General features: G+C 48.4%; 1 protein-coding gene across 1 annotated transcript; it reads left to right on the plus strand.

The window, feature by feature from the left end:
* Positions 1-683: 683 nt before the first annotated feature.
* On the plus strand, positions 684-22,260 carry TGFBI (transforming growth factor beta induced). The gene is made up of 17 exons (XM_038186240.2): positions 684-918; positions 4,432-4,530; positions 11,155-11,219; positions 11,835-11,992; positions 12,779-12,943; positions 13,438-13,584; positions 14,259-14,400; positions 14,936-15,148; positions 15,327-15,464; positions 15,730-15,875; positions 16,216-16,352; positions 16,901-17,031; positions 18,899-19,023; positions 19,936-20,038; positions 20,395-20,474; positions 21,056-21,080; positions 21,238-22,260. The coding sequence occupies exons 1-17, from the start codon at positions 797-799 to the stop codon at positions 21,291-21,293; spliced, it is 2,052 nt and encodes a 683-aa protein (XP_038042168.1). The 5' UTR covers positions 684-796; the 3' UTR covers positions 21,294-22,260.
* Positions 22,261-23,841: the final 1,581 nt, after the last annotated feature.

Genomic DNA, 23,841 nt, shown 5'->3' on the forward strand with positions numbered 1-23,841 from the left:
CAAGGGGAGCCTGTTGATGGCAGCCTTGCTGCTCCTACTGTGGTTTAAAGTAAACCAGAAACCCCTCGCCAAGTGTGACCCCTGACAGTGCTGGAAGGACCCAGGGGAGGGGGCTGCGATGCCTGCAGGCATTTGAGAAGGTACCAGGCAAGGCAGCACGGGGTGGAACTCAAAGATGCTTGTGGGGCAGGCAGGAAAGCTCCCTGGGGGCTGGGATCAGATGGGACCCCTGGAGCACATCAGGGACCTGAGTCAGGGGAGGTGAGAGAGAAAAATGCCCAGGAGAAGAAGAAAAGAGAGATTGTGGGTGAAATGCTGTGCTGGAAGCGAGGATGAGGGATGCCCCTGGCTGCTTTCTGCTCCGGGGGATGGATGGATTGGGGGATGGATGGATGGGTGGTGGGATGGATGGATGGGTGGGTGGGTGGGTGGGTGGGTGGGTGGATTGGAGGATGGACAGGGGATGGATGGAGGGATGAAGGGATGGGTTGATGGGTGGATGGATGGACAGATAGATGGGTGGATGGATGGACGGATGGGTGAGTCGGTCGGTGGATGGGTCGGTGGACGGATGCCCTCCCCGGGGGCGTCTCCCTCTCCCTCTCCCCTCCTCCCTTCCTCTTCTCCCCTCCCCTCCCGCAAGGCCGGGCCGCCCTGCGGCTCCTCTCCCCCCGCGGGGCCGCTCCGCTCCCCGCCCCGCGCCGCCGCCGCATTTAACGGGAGGCGCGGGCGCCGCCGGCCCGTCCCGAGCCATCCCGGACCCGTCCCACCCGGTCCGTCCCGTCCCATCCCGGCCATGGCACGCCTGCCACTGCTGCTGGCGTTGGGTTTGGGGTTGGGGCTGGGTTTGGGGCTGGCCGCCAAGTCCCCGTACCAGCAGGTCCTGCAGCACAGCCGCCTCCGCGGCCGCCAGCACGGGTAAGCGGCCGCTGCGCGCCCCCGGGGCGAGAAGGGGAGAGGGGAAGGGGAAAAAAAATAATAAAACACCCCCAAAACTTTTTTTTTTTCTTTTTTCGGGGGTCGCGGCTCGGGTTCCTTCGCTGCCCGGGGGCTTCCCACCCCCGGGGGCTTTTCCTTCTTTCCCCTTTCTTCCTTTCCTTCAGGATGCTTCATGCTCCGGTGGTCGTTTTAGACGGCTCTTCATCAGTTTAGCCCCGTGAAGGGGTTAAAAAAAAATCCTCAGATTTCCACTTAAGCTTTTCGTGGAAGGAGTTCCCCTTTTCAAGAGTTTGAAGAAAAAGAAAGAAACTTGGTTCAGTGGCTGCGGGGTGTCTGTGGAGTAAGCACCAACTTGCTCATTAAGTCCTGAAAGTTTTCCTGAGCAAAGTAATCCCGTATTTAATCAGAGCCTTCAGAGATAAGGAACACCCCAAAAATGCAGGTAGACGTCTCTATATGTGTTATGGGCTGTGTGGTTTGACTCTTTTTATTGATAGGAGGAGAGCTGCCCAGCTGTTGATGGCTGCCCCCACTGCTTTTGTAACATATCGGGAATAGGCAGAGTGAAACGATGACAGACGCTTCAGCTGGCTCTTGTCTCTCCCGGTGGTGACATTGATTGAGCTGCAGCTTCCATTTAAATGGGCTGCTGAGGGCAGGGTCACGAATCGCATTGTAAAAAACCAGGCTGAAATATTGCAATTTGATATGTCACCTGGCAAAGCTCCAGGTCAGCCTTTTCCAAGAAGGGGAGCACTGTTTGGGTATCTCACCGGACGGAGGACCTTACAGGCAAATTCGGAGCAGACGCCTGTTGGTAAAATCTCAGTACCGAAAGGGTTGCAGGCATTGCTGTGGCAGCGTTACAGATGAGGAGAAGTTCTGCTGAGATAAACCCGGCAGAGCTGACAGCAGCACTTGGCTCGCCGGTTGCTTTCTGATGGAGAGAGCAATTTATCCCGAGCGAGTTTTTAAACTAAATTCTGAACGCTGATTAATGATGTGTCAAAGGGACACGGCAACAGAAAAGCAGCCCAAAAGCTCTGGGATGTGAGGCGTGTTGTTTCGCTTGCAGGAAGGAGCTCTGGAGGGATGTGCGAGCAGGAATGCCACCCTTTCTGCTCTGAGCATCCCCCGGCACCATCAATGCTCCCATTGAGCTGGGAACGAGTTGGGTGGCAGGGCTTGGCTCTGCAGCAAAACTCGTACAGCTTAATTATTTTTAAGTGAATCAGCTCAGGTGCTGGGGGGCGAGATGAGAAGCATGTGGGGAGGAGCATGATGAACATCTGAAGATGGAAATCTGGGTGCGTGGGTGCAGTCACGGCAGGGAGATGCTGCGGGACTGGGGAGGTCATAGGGGGGGTCCTGCACTTTAGTGCCCCTTCCCAAGGGCTGCCCCTGCCCCGGCAGCTCCCAGCTGCTGCCTGCCAAGGGGAAGGCTTCAGATGCAGGCAAACAATGGGCGGTTTTATCCGCGAGTCAGCTGGGAACGGCATGGCAGAGGTGATGAACTCCAACGAGGAGCGGGGAGAGTGTTGACAAATTCATTTTAAGCCAGACTGGGCAACGCACCAGAACAGGCACGGCGGGGAGCCGCTACTACAGCCTGCCTGTGGGAATCATTGATAACGCGGCCCTCGGGGGGATTGCTCTGCACAGGGTTAAAACTGGGAAGTTTTTCCCAAAAAGTCAGCGAGCAGCCCGGAGGCGCCGGGTCCCGGGCAGGGAGGAGGGGGCAAAGCAGGAGGTTTGGGGCTGCCCAGGAGGTTTCTTGGCAGGCTGCTCCCAGGGATAGGGGGGAAGTGATCAAACAAGTCCTTCAGTAGCCAGGCTTGTCAAGACGAATATTAGAGGGATTGTCCACTGCCGTCAGCCAGACGCTGAAATCGAGGCAAGATTTGGAATTTCAGTGTAATTGGAACCACATTTCGGCGCGCCGGGGCCGGAGGAGCCGAGGTGGGCTGAGTCACTGAGCACAGACGTGTCTCTCAGCCGGGGTTTGGAGTGGAAGTTACTGAGCTGGTGCCAGCTTGCACCAGCTGAAAGTTTGGCTTTGTGATTTCTACCTTTTTTTTCAGTAGATTCTTTCTCCTTGTCCCTCACCTTATGTATAGAAAGGGAGTTAAATGCTTTCATGCAGCAGCAGCAACCTACCCTTACTGAGTAGGGCAGCAACAAGGGATGCAGTGAGCCTAATTCCCCGAGGTCCCATGGGTCCACACTTGGTCCCTTCTGGTGGTGCCAGGGTCTGGCAGGGTCAAATCCTGCCTCTGCAGGGCCCTGCTGTGGCCACATCAGCAAAAGCTTGTTGAAGGCAAGCCAAGCTCCTGCTCAGGCTGATGCTGGATTTAACCAACGTAGAGACCCTCAAGGTAATTTACACTAAGGATGGGCAGGGTGACTTGTGTGGGGTGCTGGTGTGAAGCAAATACGCCTGCAGGAGGGCTTGGCAGTGGGCTGCAGAGCCTCTGCAGAGCCTGCTTTTGGTGGCTGGGGCAGGTGAGTGGCAGTGTCCCAGCCAAACAGGGACAAATGTCTGTCTGCTTCCCAAAGGAGACCAGTGAGACCTCCACAGCAGCAGCTCCGTGCCCCATCCAGGATGTGTGCCTTGGAAGGTGCAGAGCAGAGTGCTTCCAAAGTGATAATTTATGTATTTTACTCAATAATTTATTTTCCCCTTTTTATTCTGTGAGCCAACACTGCTCATACTTTCTGTGCTACTGCCACAAGCTGGACATGATTTTGGTACTGGGAATCCAGGGGCAGTTGGGCTGAGAATCTGCAATATTTTGGGGCATTTGCTGCACTTCTGGCTGAAACTCAGGTCTATAAAATCACATCTCAAGGCCCCTGCCTTGCCCACACCCGTGGCCAGAACTGCTGGCACATGAGCCATGGCAAGTGGCAACTGGAGATGGTGAGCTGGGAATGGTGTGACCACAGCTTTGTTCCCCATGACACCACTTCTTCGACAGCTGGAAGGCTGCTGCCAGCTTCCAGTGGAACAGTACCACTTGCTCGTCTTCCCCTCCAGTAGCTCACGTCTGTGTCCAGCATAGGCTGAGTCTGTTGGACAGCAAAAGTGCCCGTCTTGGTTTTGGTGCTGATTAATATGTCCTTTTTTTAAGTTCCTAAACAATAAAATAATGAGTTTAGGGGGAAATATTTAAAATATTGCAGAAGTTTATTGGGTTACACTTAGGTCTCTAAATTAGAAGTTGGTGTTCACCATAGAAATCACAACTGAACTGAAGTTATCTTTAACTCAATTCCTTTATATTTTGGGAGGGGTGTAGCGTGGAGAGAAGCCAAGCCTTGCATTCAGTGAAGGAAGATGTAACCTTGCAGAGTGGAGTGAGGTAGAGAGGACTCTTTCACCACTTTCCTTCACTTTGAGACCTGGAAAGTCAGCTCTCCGAGTTCCCTTCGTCTCACACCCATGGTGGGGTTTTCTGGGCTCTCAGACCTCTGCTCTGTCCCTCCCTGCAGCCCCAACGTCTGCGCAGTGCAGAAGCTGATTGGCACGAACAGGAAATACTTCACGAACTGCAAGCAGTGGTACCAGAGGAAGATCTGCGGGAAGTCAACGTAAGTACTCGGGAGCCCTCCGGGGTCACCCCAAAACCCAAGCGGAAGCAGCTGCTGGGTGGGGGAAGCAAACGGTGCAACAGACACTGGGTGAACTTATATTGGGTGTGTGCTAAGGGCTGTTTTAGCCTTTCACTAGCAAAGAAAAAATTGTGGCTTTTTTTTTTCCCAATTGACAAGCACGATTCTGAAACACTTCACTGTTAAGAATGGAAAATACCCTGTAAATTCAAACCCTGGTGATTTATTCTAATTGCATATCGATATATGTTGTATAGCTCTTGATGCTGTGATGAAGTGTGGTCCAGATGGTTTCTGGTACTTAGCTGTGCCTCTCTCACTGCTAGGCCCAATATTGCCTAGCTGGAAAAAAAATAAAAGAAACAAAAGAAAAAAAGGCAGCCCGGAGCTGATGGTTATTGGAGAAAACACAAAATTCATCTACACGTGTTTTCTTTGGAAGAGGAAACAGAAATAAGGGGAAAGAAGTGTCAGTTTTAGCCAGCACTCTGATGACTCCACCAGGAAAGTTAATTACACTCGCAGGCCAATTCCACATCTAAGATCGCAAACAAAAATATTCAAGTAGCTGTCGCGTAGCGTAGCCGTGCGGGCAGCCTCGGGACATTCCTCTGAGCGATGCAGTCAGCAGATAATCGCGTGCCTGACTCCCTGCCAGGCTGTAGAGCAGCACGGGGAAGCTTTCTCCTTGGTGTAGGCCAACGAAGGCTCTTGGGGATGTTTGCTGGCCCCGGCCTGAGCATGCACATGGCGTTAGCCACTGCTGCTGTCCCTGGCCCCATGTCTCTGAGCCGGGTTTGGGGTTTCCACATGGGTTGCAGGAGTTGGTGACCCCTCAGCCACGCACTGTCCCTCCTCAGAAAGCAAAAACTGAAAGGAAAGTCCAGGAGATTTCTTCTAGGCTGAAATCACAGACTGCAAGAAACCACTGATCTGGGGCAAACAGCAGAAATCATCCGGTGTGCGTCTGGTGTGGTCCAATGTAAATCGTAACTGGATCTATAGGAACATGCTGTTCTTTACTGTGGATTAAATAAGCCATGTTTGTGAAGTAAACAGCAGATCTTGAGCTGTGGTGAGCTGGGCTGCTTTTATTTTGGTTGCCTTTGTTGGTTTAGCTGCACTCGCTGGCTATCAGATTTAGTAGTGTTGGTTTTGTGTTGGTGTTGTGAGGAGGGAGGTCAAATTGTCCCCGTGCGTGGCCTTTCATTGTTCTACCCGTCAATCCATCTCAAATAAGACAGTTCTGTAATTCAGGAGGATGCACTGCAGGATGTACCATGTGTTGGGCAGGTTTCCCTTAAGTCTAATTTTCTTTGCAAAAAAGAAAGAGAAGCAATATCATAAAAAGAAATCAGCACCCTCCTCCAAACCCTAATTCTATAAAACCATTAAATCCAGTAAGACTTGACATGGATGAGTAGAGTTCAGACTCTCATCTTGGTTGAATAGTGGCTTATTTAACATAAAAGGGACCAGATTATGCCATGGTATCATTGTTGCCCCTTCAGATAGCAGAGCCTGTTTGGAGGTAGGCCTCCCAACTAAATGAGACTGCTGTGGACACGGGGTGGCTTTGCTGCTCCACCCCAGGATTGCTTCAGCCCTGAAGCAAATCAGAAACTAAACCTCAAGCAACCCAAGTGTGCAGCTGTATTTGGCAGACAATTCAGCCGCTTATCTGCAGAAGGAGCCGGAAGGGCTGGCATCCCTCCGAATTTCACTGGGGATTTGGGGTGGTCTCCTCCAACCTCTCTTGCTCTGCTTTTCCCCAAATGTCTTCTCCAGTGACACGCTGCTGAGAATGAAGCACACACCCCATTAACCTGCGTGTTAACCTATGAGATAATGTTCCCCTTGCACGTGGGATTAGCTCACCGTTCTTCACTTCGCATCATCTCAACAATGGGTTTTACTGTCTTTTCCTCTTTTCCTAGTCACTTTGGAGCCTGTGCCTTACTTTGCCCTTTCACAGTGCTTGTGCAGAACAAAGGACACGTGCCTTGACTCAGATTTTCCGGAGGACCCCGGGACAGCTCTGATTACAGGCGTTTGCTGGTGATGGCTCCCACTGGACGTGGTGCTCCCGGCGTCTGGAAGCAATCAGGAGCCAGTGGGGATGTTAGGCGTTATGCTGCAGCAATCAGACTCCTACAGCGGTGTCGGGGCCTGCTGCTCCATCCTTGGTGTCTGGGCTCCCAGGAGAATTTATGGGTACAGTCCATGGTGCTCAGCATGAACCCCCAAACTGGCTCCCTGCGTGAGGCTGGGAGAACCTCTGAGAGCACCACATGTCTTTAAATCCCAGAAACAGTCAGGGTTTGGCACGTTTGGCAGCGTGCCTGGGGGCAGAAGCCCTCTCCCGAAGCTGTGTCCTTGGGTCCTCCTTTTGGTGGCTGGATCCACTCCTGCAGCCCTGCAGGGGACCCTGTGCCCGTCTCCCACCAGAGCTGGTGCACCTGTGGATAAGCACAGTCTTTTCTCTCCTCTTCCTAAAGGCTTTTTCCATCTCTGAGAGGAGCAGTCTTGGGTTGAGAGGTGCTTGACACATCTCAACTACTTCACTTTTGGCCCATTATCTTCTTTATTTGCTTAAAGGGTCAGTGGTGCCACAAGTTGGAAGTGACAATACAGTTGCAGATGCAAATACCTGCCTCTAGGAAGATAGCTTTGACTGTTTTGAGTTTTGATTTATTTTCTTGCTCTGAGCTGCGTTTCAAACAGGTAGCGGGGAGGGAGGTCAGCGAGGGAGCAGGTATTGCAGAGAAGCAAAGCGAGCTCCTGCAGAGCTGGCTGGGAGAAGGGAAACAGCCCTGAGAGAGAAGGGCAGAAACGCTGCTGGAAGCCAACAGCAGTAAGTCACAGGATGCTCCCAGGATGGTCGCATCCTGAGCCCAGAGACATGAAGTGACAGGAGAGGTTCAGATGTGCTTGGTCTTGTCCCCACATTCACGACCCTTCGGTGCCTGCTGCAGGCTCACTGTCAGAGGAGCGATGTCCAGAAAGAAATCCAGAAAGAAATCAGCTAGGGCTGTAACCTGGTGCTGAGGCTCTGCACGCTGGCTTCTTGATGGGCATCTTTGGGTCCATCGGGATGGAGAGCGCCACTGGAGCTGGATGTGCACGATGGAAAATTCAACTCATGCATCAGAAGGGGACTCCCACCTCTTTATCTGCTTTTCTTTTTCCTCTGTTTTTCTTCTCTTTGCTAAAGCATTGGCTCACGCACTTAGGGAGAAATTAGATCGAGGATTTATGTACATTTTATCATTGCATTACTGTCTGATGAAGTGAGATAAGGCAGTTGGCAAGAAGTCCGACACTGCTTTGATTTTAATGAGCACTGAAACAAGATTGTTTTGGTAATTAGGTAATTTTCCACTGTTGGCTATTCCAAGGCCAAAGAAATAGTTTATTTAGGGTATATTCTCATAGTTACGTCTGTGCTTTTTATATTTTTCTGTCTCCCTTATGAACTGGACTCATTCTCCTGGAAGTGGGGGTTGCAGCTGAATGCCTCCCACACGCGCTCTTTTTGTGTAGTGAACAAGGCAACAACTTCCTTCTTTTTCTCTTATTATCTTTTTCTTCTAGCCATAACTAGTAGCTGTAAGTTGCCCCTTAGTACTTTCTTTTTCTTTTCCTCTTAACTTTTTTTTTTTTTTTTTTGGTCTGATTTACTTTCCTCTATTCAGGAAAAAATATGAGCCCTGGCACTCTTTTTTTGTAAAAACGAAACATATGGGACTTATTACAGGAAATTATTACAAATGGATCTTTATTCACTAATACATGCCTTAGCTTGTTTTTATTACCTTCAAAAATGCACTTAAATTTTAATTTCAGGCCCTAAGAATGCGGCGGTGGTGAGACAATGGCTAATAAAAGGCAGGGAGCTTGCTTCTGCACCAGGACACGGGGACGTTTAGCAGGGCAGTGTCTCTAAACACTTGGCTTGGCTTTTGTGCTGAATCTGCTGCGTGGCTGGGGAGCATTTAGGGCTTTATCCCAACACTGTTTGTCCCCTTCCATTAAGAGCAGCCCCCCAGCTGATGCTCTGATCCTGACCATGCAGCTCCTCCAGTGCTGCCAACCTGGTGGTGTAGGGGAGCGCAGGTGGGGCGATGTCTCCATACGGGGCTGTGCTGTGGGGAATCTTTTGCCCTCTGGTCCCTCTCCTGGTGCAGCCAAAGCCCGTGGACAGCAGGGCCAGGTTAGCCACCTTTGTTATGGCAAAGCCCCTCTCTGCTGGGGCTCATGGAGGAGCATGTGTTAAAGGAGTGGCCATGCTCTCATATAGAGGTGTAGGGTACCAAATCCTGGAAATGAGGTGGAGCAGCCTTCAGCCATGGCCATGCTGCTCCCTGAAGGCTGGATGTCTTCGGGTGTTCTTGTGCTTTCACCAAGGCACAGCCCTGGGCGAGCAAGTGGCTGAAGCTGAAGATGTTTTCATGATCCCTGGGACTGGTTCCTTGTAGGTGCAAACACTTGGCTGAGCACCTCTGTGTTCACCTGGCCCTTTGCAGGTTTCTAGTACTCAGAAAGCTCTTATTTAGTTATTTATTTGTTAAAATAAATTTAAAAAAATCACAGTTGAGATCATACAGGACAAGATGGGAAGAAGGAACAGGGAGGTGAGGGTGGGAATGGCATACGTGGTGCACGGAGCCAGACGGTGCTGGCAGGTCAGCTCCAGAGCCTGGGGCCTGTGCCAACCCCATAACTGGCCTTGGTGCTTCTTGCCACTGGCTTCCCTGGTGGGGTGGTGCTGGAGACGTCCCCCCATCCCCCAAAATAATAAAAAACCTGGCAGTGTGGTCCCTGCATCCCATCCCGCTGCCCTCGCCCAGCTGCTGGGGCAGCAGCATCCCCGAGTCCATGTGCACCCCGTCCTGCCCCTCCTCGCAGCTCATTAATCTCCCAATCGATCTATAAATACGCCTTTTAAAGCCCACGTCAGCACTCAGGAATTATTTATGCTGAACTCTGCAACGATTTCTTTTTAATCAGCTCGTCGTCTTTGATTACAGGTCTGAACCGAGGGAACTGTCTAGACTGGATTTAGTTTCTAGGGTGAAAAAAAGAAAAATCGGAGGTCGGGGAGGGAAGTGGTGGGGGGAGAAAGTGTGTTTGTAATGAACACGAGCCGGGGGCTGGGGAAAGTGGAGCAGCAGGGTGTTAAGATCTCCAGTAGTCAAAGGAAGGGATTGCTTTAGGCAAGCTCTTTCCCACATGGAATATATAATGTCTAGACAATCAGTCTGGGTTTGCTTTGTAATTCTCTTAGGAAACCGTGACACAGAATTTATTTGCTTCTGTCACAGAAAAGCAGGTATTTGTTTCACTTACTGGCTCTTAATTACCCTGAAGAATTCCCTCTTAAACCCCAGGCATTTCCACTGTTTGTTAACAGTGTTAAAATGATGACAAATATCTGAAGTTTGAGGCTTTTCCTTTCTCTCTGAGTGAGTATGCCGGGGCTCAACACTACAGCACCGGGCTTGTCTCGAATCCAGGCAGGAGCACAGAGGAAAGGTTTGTCTTTGGGAGGAACACCTAGCGCCTCGCTGCCCCAGCCTGTCTACCAGATTGCCTCGTCCTTTCACACCAAGCAATAAGTGAAAGAAACCCCTGTAAAAAAATAAACAGGCAACTTCTGGGTTGATTTTTATTATTTTTTTTCCCCGTTTGTATGAAAATGTGTTCCCTTTAAAGGGCAGCTTTGAGAATCCATTTCCCATCGAGCTGCAGACAATGGCTGCAGCAGTCAGGCAGCTCGTGCTTCTTTAGTATCTGTCATCCTTGGGGCTCCCCATGTCCCCAGGAGGGGCTCCGACCCCTGCCCCCTGGTAGCAAAGCCGGGGGTGCAGCATCACCCCCTGGGGTGCCCACCTAGGCACAGGCATCCCAGCAAAGTTGTCCTTGGAGGGCTTATTCCAAGTCCTGGGGCCAGGGCATCCAAGACCAGAGGTGTCCCTTTGCCTCCAGGCCTGTCACAACAACTTTGCTCTTAATAAGTGAATATTTTCTGGTGGCAAAGAATGCGGTGAAATGGGGGGATGCTCGGTGGGTTTGTAGGGCAGCCTTACCAGAGCTGCAGTTCGCTGCCCAAACTGTGATCGGTTGTGTACTGGGAGAACCCCAAATCCTCCTGTGGAAGAGGCTGAACTTGATGACTTGGACTTCCCCTGAAAATAAGCAAATAAATCAGATATACTGGATATTTTGGTCTCTGGCTTGCCTCTCTCTGTGCTGTGTAGGTTCTGATTCGAGCTTGTGCTGCGCTTGCTGCCCTGCTCAGGTCATCTGCTGGGACCGTGCCATCGGTCTCCAGCCCCTGTTTATGCAGGGACTGACAAAATTGCTGGGCAAGTGTGGTTTTGAAAAACAATTGTCTGTTTTTGTTCTGTGGGGAGGTTGGCAACACGCAGCCCTGGAGGCGATAAAAATTGTGGTTTGCCTTTTGTTCAAGTGTGTGTTTCTAAGGAAGACGCTGCTTCGGAAACCTCACCACCAGGGATGAGCGCAGACAGGACAGTAGCTAACAGAGAAAAAGCAGCGAGGAGCTATCAGTTAATCTGTCGTGTCCATCTCTTGTTCCAGAGTAATCAGCTACGAGTGCTGTCCTGGATATGAAAAAGTTCCTGGAGAGAAAGGCTGCCCAGCTGGTAAAGACATTTGACATTTTTTACACTTCTTAAAATTACTCCTCGGCCCACTGAAGGGAAATATTAGAAAATTGCTCAAAGTGGATTTGATCTTTGCAATTGGTGCGCAAGATTGCTTTGAACGAGTCAAAACCAGACTCAGCAGAGCACCAGCTGAGCGCCAGCTCAGCTCCAAAGCATGCAAAAAGTCCCAGACAACGTGAAAACCTCGGATATAATTAAAGCCAATCAAGCACGGGAGGGCTGTGGGGAATTTCTGAGTCCAACAAGTAATAGAGCTGTGTTGGAAACGCAATGCAAGGTAGCGATAAAGCAGCAGACAGGTCTGCCAGTCTCTGCTCATTTCTATTTTGGCAAGGGTGAGCTGAGCAAAAATTTCACTTAATAGCAAATACAGCTCAGCTGCTGGCGGGCTGGGAGGGGGCCTGGTGGCTCTGCTCCTGCTGTCCCAGCGCTTCCTTCCCCTGAGTTGGGTGCTGGAACTCAACCACAGGAGCCTCCGGCAAAGCCCGCAGAGGAGATTTTGGATTACACAGCTGTGACTGAGGTCGGCTGTGTCGGCAGTGCAGAGCAGGATGAGTGGTGTGTCGGGGTCATAACCTTCTCTTCTTGCAGCTTTGCCGCTTTCAAACATCTACGAAACCCTGGGAGTCGTTGGCTCGGCCACCACGCAGCTCTACTCCGACCGGTCCAACCTACGGCCAGAAATCGAAGGACCTGGGAGTTTTACAATTTTTGCCCCAAGTAATGAGGCCTGGGCTTCCTTGTCTGCTGTAAGATATAACTCCTCCTCGTTCCCCTCTTCCTCTGGCTTTCTGAGCGGGCTCTGCAGGGGTCTGACTCCAGCCCCAGCTGGCAGAACAGGCACGGTCCTGATGCAGGGAGGGCTGTGAGTTGCTGAGATGGGGATCACTGTCCTGGTCCATCAACCTCAGAGCCTGATTTCTGAATGAGCCCAGCACTGGAGAGAGGTTTGGATGCTCCCCAGTGGGTAGATGCAGAAATCGCCTCATTCAGTTTTCCCTATTTCTTAATGTCAGATATTGCACTAAGACCACAGCAAGGGACTTCCCATCCCTTTCATTATTTTTCTGGCTGCCCCCACTTTACCACTCCGGTTGTTCTTACTAACTGGTACAAGCACCAGTCCCAACTGGAGCCTCTGGAAACCTGTAGCCTCCCTGCACCAGTGACTTCCCCTGCTCTGCTGCATCTCCATCTCCTTAACATCGGGTCTGATTTTCTCCCTCTGTGTCTTGTGAAATTCCCACTCCTGAAATTGCCACTGCTGTCCTCTGATGCACCAAATGGAGCATCCTCTGAATGCAGTGACCCCACACCAAGCTGCCCTTGCCCATCTGTCTGCCAAGGCCAGGGCCTTCAGAGCTGCTCGCTGCTGCTGAAAGGCCAAAGATGCAGCTTTATGGAAATTAGAGCTGCCCTGGTGGCATGGGGTTGAGTACCTCACCTAACACACGGGGACCTTCGATGCAGCCAAACCTCCGGACTCTCCCCACCAACAGGCTCAGCACAAAAAAATGAATTTTGCTGATTTTCAGGAAACGCTGGACTCCTTGGTCAGCAATGTTAACATCGAGCTGCTCAACGCCCTCCGCTACCACATGGTGAACAAAAGGGTCCTCACGGATGACCTGAAGCATGGGACAACGCTTAACTCCATGTACCAGAACCTGCCCATCCAGATTCACCACTATCCCAACGGGGTAAGATGCTTGCATCAAACCTACCCACCAGGGGCTTCCTTTTCTGCTGCCTTTCACCTCCTGCACTGTCCATGGACCTCCAGGACTATTTAATGCCTAGGCTGAAAACTCCTGATTCACGATAGATGTTCAGAAGGAGCTTGAAAAGAATATTTATAAGTGGCTAGTCCCATAGATGCTGTTGCAGGGAAGTTGCCCGTGTTGCTGTATAACATTGTGATTGGAGAAGTGCTTGATGTTGCATATTTTCTTAGGGTGGACAAAACCACTGATTACTTTCAAAGCCCTTTTAACATGATACCACTCAAATGGTTTTTGTTAGGGCATTCTTATTCTTTATGTGATTTTTTTTCCTTTTTTTTAGGAAACCACATTTTGGCTCCTGCTGCTTCAGTATTATAGTGCTCACTGCGTTTGAAATAGAAAAGCAGCAGTGGCTGCTACACCTTCTTGTTTCAGTGCGCTTAATGTCCCCTACATCTCTCCCTTTGCAGATTGTGACTGTGAACTGCGCCAGGCTTTTGAAAGCCGACCACCACGCCACCAACGGGGTGGTCCATGTCATTGACAAAGTCATCTCCACCACCACAAACAGCATTCAGCACATCGTCGAGACTGAGGAAAGCCTGGAAACTCTTCGGGTGAGTCTAACCCATGTGTGCTCCAGGGATCCCTAAAGGTATTCCCTCATCCCATTCCCATTGAAGCTTGTCAGTGCCTGAGTGCCGTGACTAAAGCTGCTGATTAAACCCTTGTGCCAATATAAGTTATTTTACTTTAGGAAGAGGTATTTTTGGTATTAGTGCAAGCAGGAAGCAGGGTTTTGTAAGACTAACTGTCACCCTGCTACTGTTGTCAGTAAAAAGATGTAGACGGAGTCTGGCTCCTCGCTATTGTATCAGAAACTTGGCCTTAGGAGATGTTAACTTTTCAGATTTGATGAATATCAACTTATTTGCTTTGGTACTTGCCAAGTTAAGGAAAAAAGTAGAAAGCAGAGGGGTTCTGCAGTAGGGTCTGGTCTGAATTATTCACTGGAGCTACCATGACCCTTTCCAGGCATATCAGGGTATTCACGCTGGCTCTGAGGCTGGCCAAAAAAGGCTCTTGTACTCAGATTTCTGGAGCACAAGAGAACCACAGGGCCAGGCCAACTTTATAAAGGGACCAAAGTGCTGAAAGAAGCTATTCAGGATTTTTGTAAGTGCTCTGAAATTCTAAAAGCTGTAATAAATCCGTCTCTCAGTGACTGCCTGGACAAAGCTGCTGACCTTTGCATTCTGGCTGGACGTGTTTTACCCTCATTTCTCTGCAGGCTGCTGTGGCTGCTTCTGACCTCAACAGCTTGCTGGAAAGCGAAGGGCAGTACACGCTCCTGGCTCCAACCAACGAAGCCTTTGAGAAGATCCCACGAGAGACCCTGAACAGGATCCTAGGGGACCCTGAAGCCCTGAGGGGTAAGCGCCTGTTTGCCAAGGCCAGAAGAGAGCTCTGCTCTTCTTCTGAATTCCTTTTTGAATCTGATCTGAGCTGCTCCTTGACACGATCTGAGAACAGCTGCAGTAAACACACTGGGCAGCTTCCATCTTTTAAAACCAGACAGCCCAGAGCTCTTGGGATGAAGGCGTGTAGACGTGGCACTGGGTGGTACCAGATTTGGAGCAGGGAGCCAGAGCAGTCCCTTTTATTTAGCATTCCTGTATGTGATGCTGATTTCTATCCACCTAGAGACAGAAGAGAATTTATCAGCATAGCTTCCCCTGACAAATGAATCAAACGACCACACAAAACTAAAGTTGACAAGTGCATAAAAATTATTCTTTTGGAACACTTGATTTCACAGGCTGCTGAATTAAAGCCAGCACAATCTGAAATGACTGCACACCCCTTAGAGCAGAGCCCTGTGCAAAGCCCTTTGAAGAGGGCCCCTAAATCTGCATTAACTCCGTGTCTGACTTTTGCAGCTCACTAAGGCACTCGCTTCTCTTGCAGACCTGCTGAACCACCACATCCTGAAGTCAGCCATGTGTGCTGAGGCCATCATCGCTGGCCTCACGATGGAGACTCTGGAAGGGACCACCTTGGATGTGGGCTGCAGCGGGGAAGAGCTGACCCTCAACGGGAAGCCCATCATTGCCAACAAGGACATCCTGGCTACTAACGGCGTTGTACATTTTGTTAATGAACTGCTGATCCCTGACTCAGGTATTGGAGGCTTTTTGCATCTGTTTGTCATGCCTTTCTTTTGTCTATTATTCTTTTTGACAAAAAAAAAAAAAAAATGGATTTAGAGGGCATAGGAATTTTGTAGGAATGGATGGATTGCCTTTAATGGAAGGTTATTATGCATTACTTTATTTATGTATTTTTTTATTTTTTCCAGCTAAGACCCTGTTTGAGTTGGCCCAAGAATCTGAAGTGTCTGAGTCCATGAACTTTTTCAGACAAGCTGGGCTCAGTTCTCATCTAACAGGCAGCGAGCGAGTGACCCTCCTTGCCCCAGTGAATGATGTATTCAAAGGTAAATTGGGGAGTAAATCCCTCTCTCCTGTCAGTGTGGGCCACAGACCTGCTTCAAACAGTGTCTCTTTGGCTGAGTTTCAGTGTGCAAACATGCAAACTCTCCCTTAAATGCCTCAGCTACAGACAGGGGCATGTAGCTTCAAAATTAAAATCTGGTGTGGGAAATAATCTGTGTTTGGATGTTTTTAGTGTCTCTGGTCATTTTAAGTGAATCACTGCTTGTTTCCACAATTTTTTTTTTATTTTTATTTTTTTTTCTGCAGATAAACCCATCTCTGTTGACAGCAACATGAAGAACTTGCTTCTGAACCACATTGTCAAAGATCAGCTCTCCTCTAAATACCTTTACCACGGGCAGAAACTGCAGACGCTGGGTGACAAGGAGCTGAGAGTTTTTGTGTACCGCAACGTAGGTGCCTGCAGCTGGCAGTGCTCGGGGTGGGATCCCCAGCATGTGGGGAGCCTGTCTGGGTGGGGGTCTGGCCTTGGCCTCTTAAAACCAGTTGAATTTCTCAAAATCGATCAGTTTAACCACTGCCTCTACATGACCAGTTCGTTGTGAGCAGGACCCGGGGGCTAAATTGTTTTTTCTTATCCCTTACCATAAGTAATAAGTATTCTGCAGGCTGAGCATCTTGTCATGGTACAGTTAACATAAAAAAAGTGTAACTGAGCATTATGAAATGCATAAATATCCCATTTTCAAAGCACATACCAATCAGGTTGCTTTTCTGCGATTGTGTTTGCAGAACCTCTGTATTGAAAACGCCTGCATTGCTGCCCATGACAAGAGAGGAAGGTTTGGGACCCTGTTCAGTGTGGACAAAATGCTGACCCCACCAACTGGCTCCGTGATGGATGTTCTCAAGGCAGACCATCGCTTCAGGTGACCTTTCTGCTCTTCCTAGGTGCCAGCTAGGAGCAGAGGAGCTGCTGTTCTGCTTTCTATTTGTTATTCTATTTATTATGGATCGTAGTCATGACTACATATAAGTTTTTTTTATTTTTTACATGGAAAGATTACCCAAAACCACGGTCTCATTCTTAAATTATAGGGAGTGAGACTTAAGTAGCCTTTCATTGAAGTGTGAGCCAAGAGTGTGTGGTCCCCTTGTGAGCACATTTAGAAGCCAGCTCTGAAGCCAGCTCTGCTGTCAGTACTGCTGTGGCCAAGGCTCTGTGTCTCCTCACTAGCCTCTTTGTCCCCAAGGATTCAGCATCCCCAGCTGGCTCTGCCATTTCTCACATGTTCTGGTTGGACCTCACGGGATCGTTTCCTACCCGATCGACATTTGGGTTAATCGATTTTGCAGGATTTTGCAATTGTAATTTCACAACTCTCTTGAACACAAGAGGTTATTGCTCAAAGACCAACAGATGTAGTTTGTAGTTTGTTTTGAAGCCACCAATGTTGTACCTTTGCTTGTCTTGCAGTACCTTGGTGGCTGCTATCCAGTCTGCAGGCCTAACGGAGAACCTGAACAGGCCAGGTACCTACACGGTGTTTGCTCCGACAAACGAAGCTTTCCGAGCCATGCCACAAGGGGAATTGAACAAGCTAATGGGTGAGCATTTTTAGAGCATTCGGGTGAACAGCTGCTGTGTGTTATTGGTGTGATACCGGAGCAATGGCTTGGTCTGTCTGCCATATTCTTTGAGTCTGTCTCCTGGGAGCATGGACATCCTACACGACTCATTAGGATAAGCCCTAGCCAGCAGAAACCTGAGGATGCACAGAAAGCAGTGGCACTGAACTCTTGCAAAAACTGTGGGCATGGGTTTATACTTCCCTTGTATACTTGTGAGTGCTATGAAATGTTTGGAGTGTGTGCTATGAAATTCCAGTCAGGGATGAGAGAAGTGAAAATGTCAGTCACACAGGATCAGGGTATCTAAAGTAAGTTTTGCAAATAGAAAACATGGCCCACATTCAGACTCAAGCCACACTGTGTGGAATTTCATTAGTAAAAGGATGGAGCTGTTGTTCCATCTATTTGTACATGGACGAAGCAGGAAGTCCTACCTGATCCTCAGAAGACAACAAATATTCCGGTCTAGGATAAACAGAGACCGATATCCTGAAAAGCACAGACATGCAGGCCAGTCATGGAAAAAAAAGCATGGGAATGTTTAATAACCCTCTTCAGGATAAGCTGCAGGATTTTTTTTGTTTTCTTCATGTTGGAAAATGGCTGTGGTTGGAAACAATGCCAGGTATTTGAGTGTAATGTCTTCTCGTCATTAAGGCCCAACCAAACATTGGCGTCATAATTTGTGGAGCATCTGCCCATGGTGGCTGGTTATCCTTTTAAGTGCATGAACGAGGAATTGGTAATATCAGCCTGCACACCCAGCCTAGTGATTAATGTGTAAATATTTCAGGGCTGTTCTGTAGCTATTATAAACGGCTGCAGGAATGAAGCATCCCAGATGTGGGCACTTCAGATGTTCTTGTTTTTTCACGCAAATATTTAGCTTATGCTTCTGATGAAGAAGTGAATCATGCTGGTGAGGATATGCAGTGTGAGCTGTGGCCACGATAGAAAAATGGTAATGGAAAAAAAGCTCACGGTGTGTTCAGATAGGGGCAGCAAAACAAGAAGTCCACCTTGCTTGTAGCTTCTCTGGTTTCTTCTCTGAAGGCCAGTTTTTGCTCTAGCTGTTCCTTATCACCCATCTCTGGGTTTTGCTCTGGGTTTTAGTCACAGTCCCTAAAGAACATGGAGCGGGGCCGCTGGCCATGCTGTGCACATCACTGCCTCTTCTGGAAAACAGGTGGTGAAGGGGAAGCCTCTTGTTTTCCTGAGATCTGGTTCAAAGCACAGCTAGAAAAATAGAGAGAGACTCTGAGGCAGGGATCCAGCCGGCAGCCTGTAAACCATCCGTGACATCTCTCCTGCACTCTTCCCCTTCCTAGCCAGGAATCATGCCATGCAAAGTGTCATTGGTGTTGATGAAAATAGCGATGTTTGCAAGCACAGGGTGCTCTATTTCACATAAGTTTTTTTGTTTCTTTGGTGTTTTGTTTTGTTGTTTTTGTTTTTTTTTTGTTTGTCTTCAAACTTCCTTGGAAGTGAAAGCAACAACAGAATAAAGCTCATATAATGCACAGTAAGAAAAAGAATAGACTGCAAAATAACCAAGAGATAGGGATTTCGCATATAGGGCAGGGTTGATGTGTGCCAAGGTGGGACACTGGGAGAACATCCTTCCTGGACTCACTTGGATCCTGACCTGCACAGGCAGGAACAGCCCCCATGTCCTATCCAGCTCCATCTGAGGTGCTTGTGATCGGTCTTTTTAATTTTACATCAATTCCTTGCCCTTTTAGGAAATTACGGTATTTCCACATAATGTCATTCCAGCACATGCAATATGGGAAACAAGCACTGACGCAGTTTCACAAACATACATGTTTTTTTTCCCCCCCAGGTAATGCCAAGGAGCTTGGCAACATCCTCCGGTTCCACATGGCCGATGAGATCCTGGTGAGCGGCGCGGTCAGCGCGCTCGTGAGGCTGAAGTCCATGCAGGGAGACAAACTGGAAGTCAGCGCCGTGAGTCACTGCCTCTGTTATGTGTTTAGATGTCTGTGTCAGGGAGCAGAGAATGTCTGTGCTCATGTGGGTGCTATGGGAACCTCTTCTGGACGTGTGTATGGCCCCATCAGCAGTGCTTTCGGGGCTGTAGTGGAGAGACTCTTGCCATGTATTCAATTCAGCAAGTTGGCAGCCTTGAAATGTGGTTTTCTTCAGCTTTCTCCCCAGAAGACCAATTGTAAATGATTTCCAGGAGCTGTTATAAATTTAACTCTGAGTCATAGGGGAAAAAAAAAACATAAATAAATTAGATGTATAGCTTGTTCAGCTAACACGTCTTTCTTAGCGTAATGAAAATGATCTCTGCATGGGCTCCCCTAGCACAGCAGGATTTATTTAGATGCACAATTTTATCTCAGAAATTCTGCACTACATTAAGAGAATGCAGGATCCCCTACTGAGGAAAAAAAAATGTATATTTCACAGAATAAATAACTCATGGCCCATTCGTTGCACAAGGAAGAAAAAGCAGGACAAAAATGGAAAGGCTGCTGCTCCAAACTGCATCGAGCTGGCCAGCTCATGTGCCAGGCTCCTGCCACGTCCAACCCTGGTCACTCCTACCACAATTTCTGTAGCAATCCCTCTCTGTGCAGGCAGCAGCACTGGGATGCTGATGGAAGGGCTCAGCCCATGTAGGCAGTCTGTGCTCCCAAACCTGCTGGTGACTGCTCCAGCTATCATTTGGTGTTATGCTCGTCTCAATTGGCAACAGAGAGGAAAATGCCTACAGCCAGCCTGCAATGAATGAATGCAAAGTGAGGGTGTGCGGGTTTTCTTTTTTTAGATGAAATTGGAAAGCCCTGATGACAAAAGTTTCTCATTTTCTCCTTTTTTTTTTTTTCTTTTTTTTTTTCTTCTCCCGAACAGAAAAACAACATAATACATGTCAACAAGGAGCCTGTTGCAGAGAGCGATATCATGGCCACGAACGGTGTGATTCACGCCGTCAACTCCGTCTTGCAGCCTCAGGGTAGGTCGTGGTTGGGATGCTCAGAGCTGCACCAGCAGGGTGCACAAACCCCTCCCATTTAACGTGGGCAGCAGCAAGGAACTGAGCAGAGGGGGCAGGAGGGGCTGGGGGCTGCAGCTGGCTCAGGTTTGGAGCTGTGGCCTCGTCTTGGTCCCAACTTGCATCGTCTCCATCCTTGCTTGGGGAGGGGGAGGTGACTTGTGGCAATTCCTTCAGTTTATTGAGGAGGATTAATCTGTTATGGGGTTTTCAGCACATGCTCTGAAATGCTGGAAGGAAGCATCCTGTGTGCTTTGAATGCCATCTGTATATCTGTGCACCTAGTAATCTCCGTGCTGTCTGTATCCCACCCTTAGCTTCAAGGCCACAAGAAAGAGGTGACGAGCCTGCAGATCCCGCGTTAGAAATCTTCAAACAGGCATCTGCATTATCTAAGGTAAAAACCAAAAACAAAGCAAAAAAACCTGTCACTGTAGAACTACAGAAATTACATTTTGCTAATAGTGATTTGAAGATAACCTCACATTCAGGTTTTGACCTACAAAGAGAATAAGCAGGTGTGTTTCATGGACTGATCAATCCTCTCTTCTTTTACCATTAAATGATATAAGAAATAATGTTTTTTGCAACATGAAGCCTACAATTTGCAGCACACCATAGATGCAGCCTTGGCACGTTACTGTATGTGTCAACCCCAATAATGCCTATGGCACCAAAGGGTCATTCATCCATCCCACTCAGCACTTCTGACACTGTCAGGGTAAGAACAAGCAGGTACCAAATATGACTCCCCAAATTTCAGAAACAGAAGGCTTTCTTCTATGAAAGCCATCGTGTGTAACTGCAGGTCGGACAGATGCTACAGGGGAGGCAGCTTGGTGCTGCTCCCTGACTCTAGCCCAGCACCTTCCAGGACAGTTTTTGGAGACTAAGGATGAAATATTGTCGTGTAAGTCATCTTATAGCTGTCGGAAATTTATTGTATTTATTCAAACTTTATGTTTTCTTTCCATGCAGGTTTCTCAAAGGAATCCTCGACTAGGTAAGGCAACTTCCTGAGCTTGTTTCTCATCTCTATCCTGTCCTGTCCCTTAAAGAAAAGTTTATTCTGTTGTCTTGCTGCAATCAAGATGCAGCTTAGGAGGGAGAGAATGGTGTCTGTGTGTCTGTCCAACCCACCTTGTTCTTCTCCTTCGCAGCTCCCGTCTACTCCAGGCTACTAGCAAAGATGAAGGAGAACTCGGGCGGGTTCTGAGCTGCAGCCAGTGCCTCCATCTGACCCACCCTGCTGAACGCTACAGGGAAAAAACCAAATATCACCCTTAAATTTATTGTTGTTTCCAGTGAAATGGATAGGAAAAACTAAAAGCCATATATATATGTATATATTTTAAGACCGTTTTTATTTGTTTTTGACCTTAAAGTTCCCCCACCGAGGATAGGTTTTTGTTTGTTTTTGTTCGTTTTGTTTTTACAAAGTAGTTGTTAATTTGCAGTTTTTCACATACCCAGTTTGGGGCTTGATACCTACAATGTACAAGGGCAGAGGCTCAATTCAGTGCTGCTTCAGAAGCACGGGAAGATGCTCAGAGCTCACCTCGGGGCCACCTCACTCGGGGACACCAGAAGAGGATGAATTAAAGCCCCTCTTCCAGGCTCCCATCTCTGGGAATCCAGGCTCCTAAAGTTGGAAGCCAGGTGTGAGCTCACTGAAAGCCCTCCTCCAAACCAAGGCCAGAAATGGGAAATTTTGGCCAGAATGACTGGTGTGTGCTCAGCTTTCTGGGCAAATGCGTCACTCAGGACCAACCGTATGTCTGGTGGTTGCTTTGGAGGAAGTAAATGTGTTGAATCCACTAACGGTATCCAAGCAATACATATATACATACGAAACAAACACTGTTTTCCTTCTTCCCCTGTGTTCTAAAAAGTCTTCCACACAATTCTGAATTGAAGGCTTTTAACAAAAGCCTCTCTATTGACATTGAGGAAACTGCATAATTATAAGCTATGGTTTGAAACTCTCTCTCTTTTTCCTTTTTTTTTTTTATTGGGTTGTTTATTGTCTATGGGTTTTAACTGTGCTGCCTTTTATTCACAAAAGAAGATTGAAATGAGAGTTCTCCCTGGCAGAAGCCTTCCAGTAAACGGTTCATTTGTAATAATGGTTGTTTTTTTTAATAAAAAAAATAAAAATAAAATCAAAAATATAAATATGAGAAGTGCTGGTAATGCTTGGTTTTGTTTGTTCATTTGTGTGTAGTTGTTTGATGGAGCAGTTTGACCACCTGAGGAGGGGGTTGTTGTGGGGCACATCAGTATTTATAGACCTAACAGCGAATGTCCCTCTTTTCTCATCCCAGGCTTACAGAATTTTTTGGGTTGAAGAAAAAAAAAAAAAAAGAGAATAAAGGTATCAAGTGCAGAATTAAAAAAATAAAATAAAAATCCAGATTGTTTTGGCCACCCTGGCTGAGAAGCATGCCTTTTCTTCCATTAAAAGCCCAAATTGAAATGCCATATGTGAGCCATCAGCATAATTCAAATGTGTGAAAAATAACCAGCCTCTTCTTTTATTTCCCTTCCCCAACCTCCCATCTCATCTCTATTTTTCTTCTGTGGCTCAGCCCTGTGTTAAGTAAGCCCTGAGAGGTGATGGGGAACATCTTGGGCCACCTGTTCTCAGCAGCCTCAGGAAGAAGGGCTGTACCGGGGGGTAGGCTCCTGGGGGAGGCTCAGCCCTTTGTAATTAGGACAATCAATTATTGACTCATACAAAAGCCTGAGAGAGAAAAAGAAAGGTTTTTGCAGCTTGCTCAGTAATGCATTCAGTTGCAGGAGGCAGTCATTTATTTATTTATTTATTATTTTTAGTTTTTGGATTTTTTTTTTTTTGGCCCTTGATGCTTCAAGAATAAGCACTATGAAATCCTTCCCTGTCTGGGAAGCTGGAAACCAGATCTGCTCCTCACCTAGGTGAGTACCTCTTGCACCTTCCTTGTGTCAGACCTGGCTGGTAAAGTGTTTCTTTGCAAAAATGAACTTCCTAGAGAAGGTGACACTGGACAAGTCTTGCTTAGATGTGACCGTGAGATGTCCCCTTTGCTGGCAGAGCTCTGGTGTCCTGCTGCCTGGTTTCTGGGCAGGCCTTGGGGCTAGCAATGATGCAGTGATGGTCTTTGTGTTTGGTACATGGTCTGGCTTTGCTTGGATTGCTTCAGGGAGAACACCAGGCCTCTGAATCTCAAAAGTATTTGCAGTAGGTAGAGGTGCAGATTCCTACCATGTGCAAAGCTCTGAAAATCTCGCTGTTGGCTTTAGGTTTCTACAGCAGCTGGTGGGTGTTAGAAGTCCTTCCACAGGCCCTTGGCCTCCAGAGACAATCCTCCCTGTTAGGATTATCCTTTCAACCCTGTTTGTTCCCTTTTCACCCTCTACCACGACACGTCCCCTCTGGCAGTGCTCTCTCCCACACTCCTCCTGCTCCATCCAGGCCCATGTCCCTGCTCTGTCTCCCCTATAATTTCCTTGGGATCCCACATCCTGGGAAGCTGTCCCGGGGAGCCTTCCCACGAGCTCTGTTCTGAGAAGCCCTTTGTGCTTTGGTGTCTCCAGCTGATGCTTTGTGTTGGTGGAAACTCTGGACACAACCTAACTCCCTGCTCCACCTTGGCTTCTCACCCCGATGCCTTCTGGAGGGGCGAACCCAGATCGAAGACAGCAGTTGAGCTGCTTTAGTTCATCAGCAGCATCTCTTGCTTCATTCTGGGGGTCTTTTCCCCCAGGGGTCCCTCTGCCCTCGG

The sequence above is a fragment of the Anas platyrhynchos genome, chromosome 14 (genome assembly GCF_047663525.1).
Source record: "Anas platyrhynchos isolate ZD024472 breed Pekin duck chromosome 14, IASCAAS_PekinDuck_T2T, whole genome shotgun sequence".
Lineage (NCBI taxonomy): Eukaryota > Metazoa > Chordata > Aves > Anseriformes > Anatidae > Anas > Anas platyrhynchos.

Coding starts and splice junctions, on each gene's coding strand:
- TGFBI (XM_038186240.2), top strand. CDS start 797: ATGGCACGCCTGCCACTGCTGCTGGCGTTGGGTTTGGGGTTGGGGCTG. Junction 11,993..12,778: donor CCTGGGCTTCCTTGTCTGCT/GTAAGATATAAC, acceptor GCTGATTTTCAG/GAAACGCTGGACTCCTTGGT. Junction 17,032..18,898: donor GGAATTGAACAAGCTAATGG/GTGAGCATTTTT, acceptor TTTCCCCCCCAG/GTAATGCCAAGGAGCTTGGC.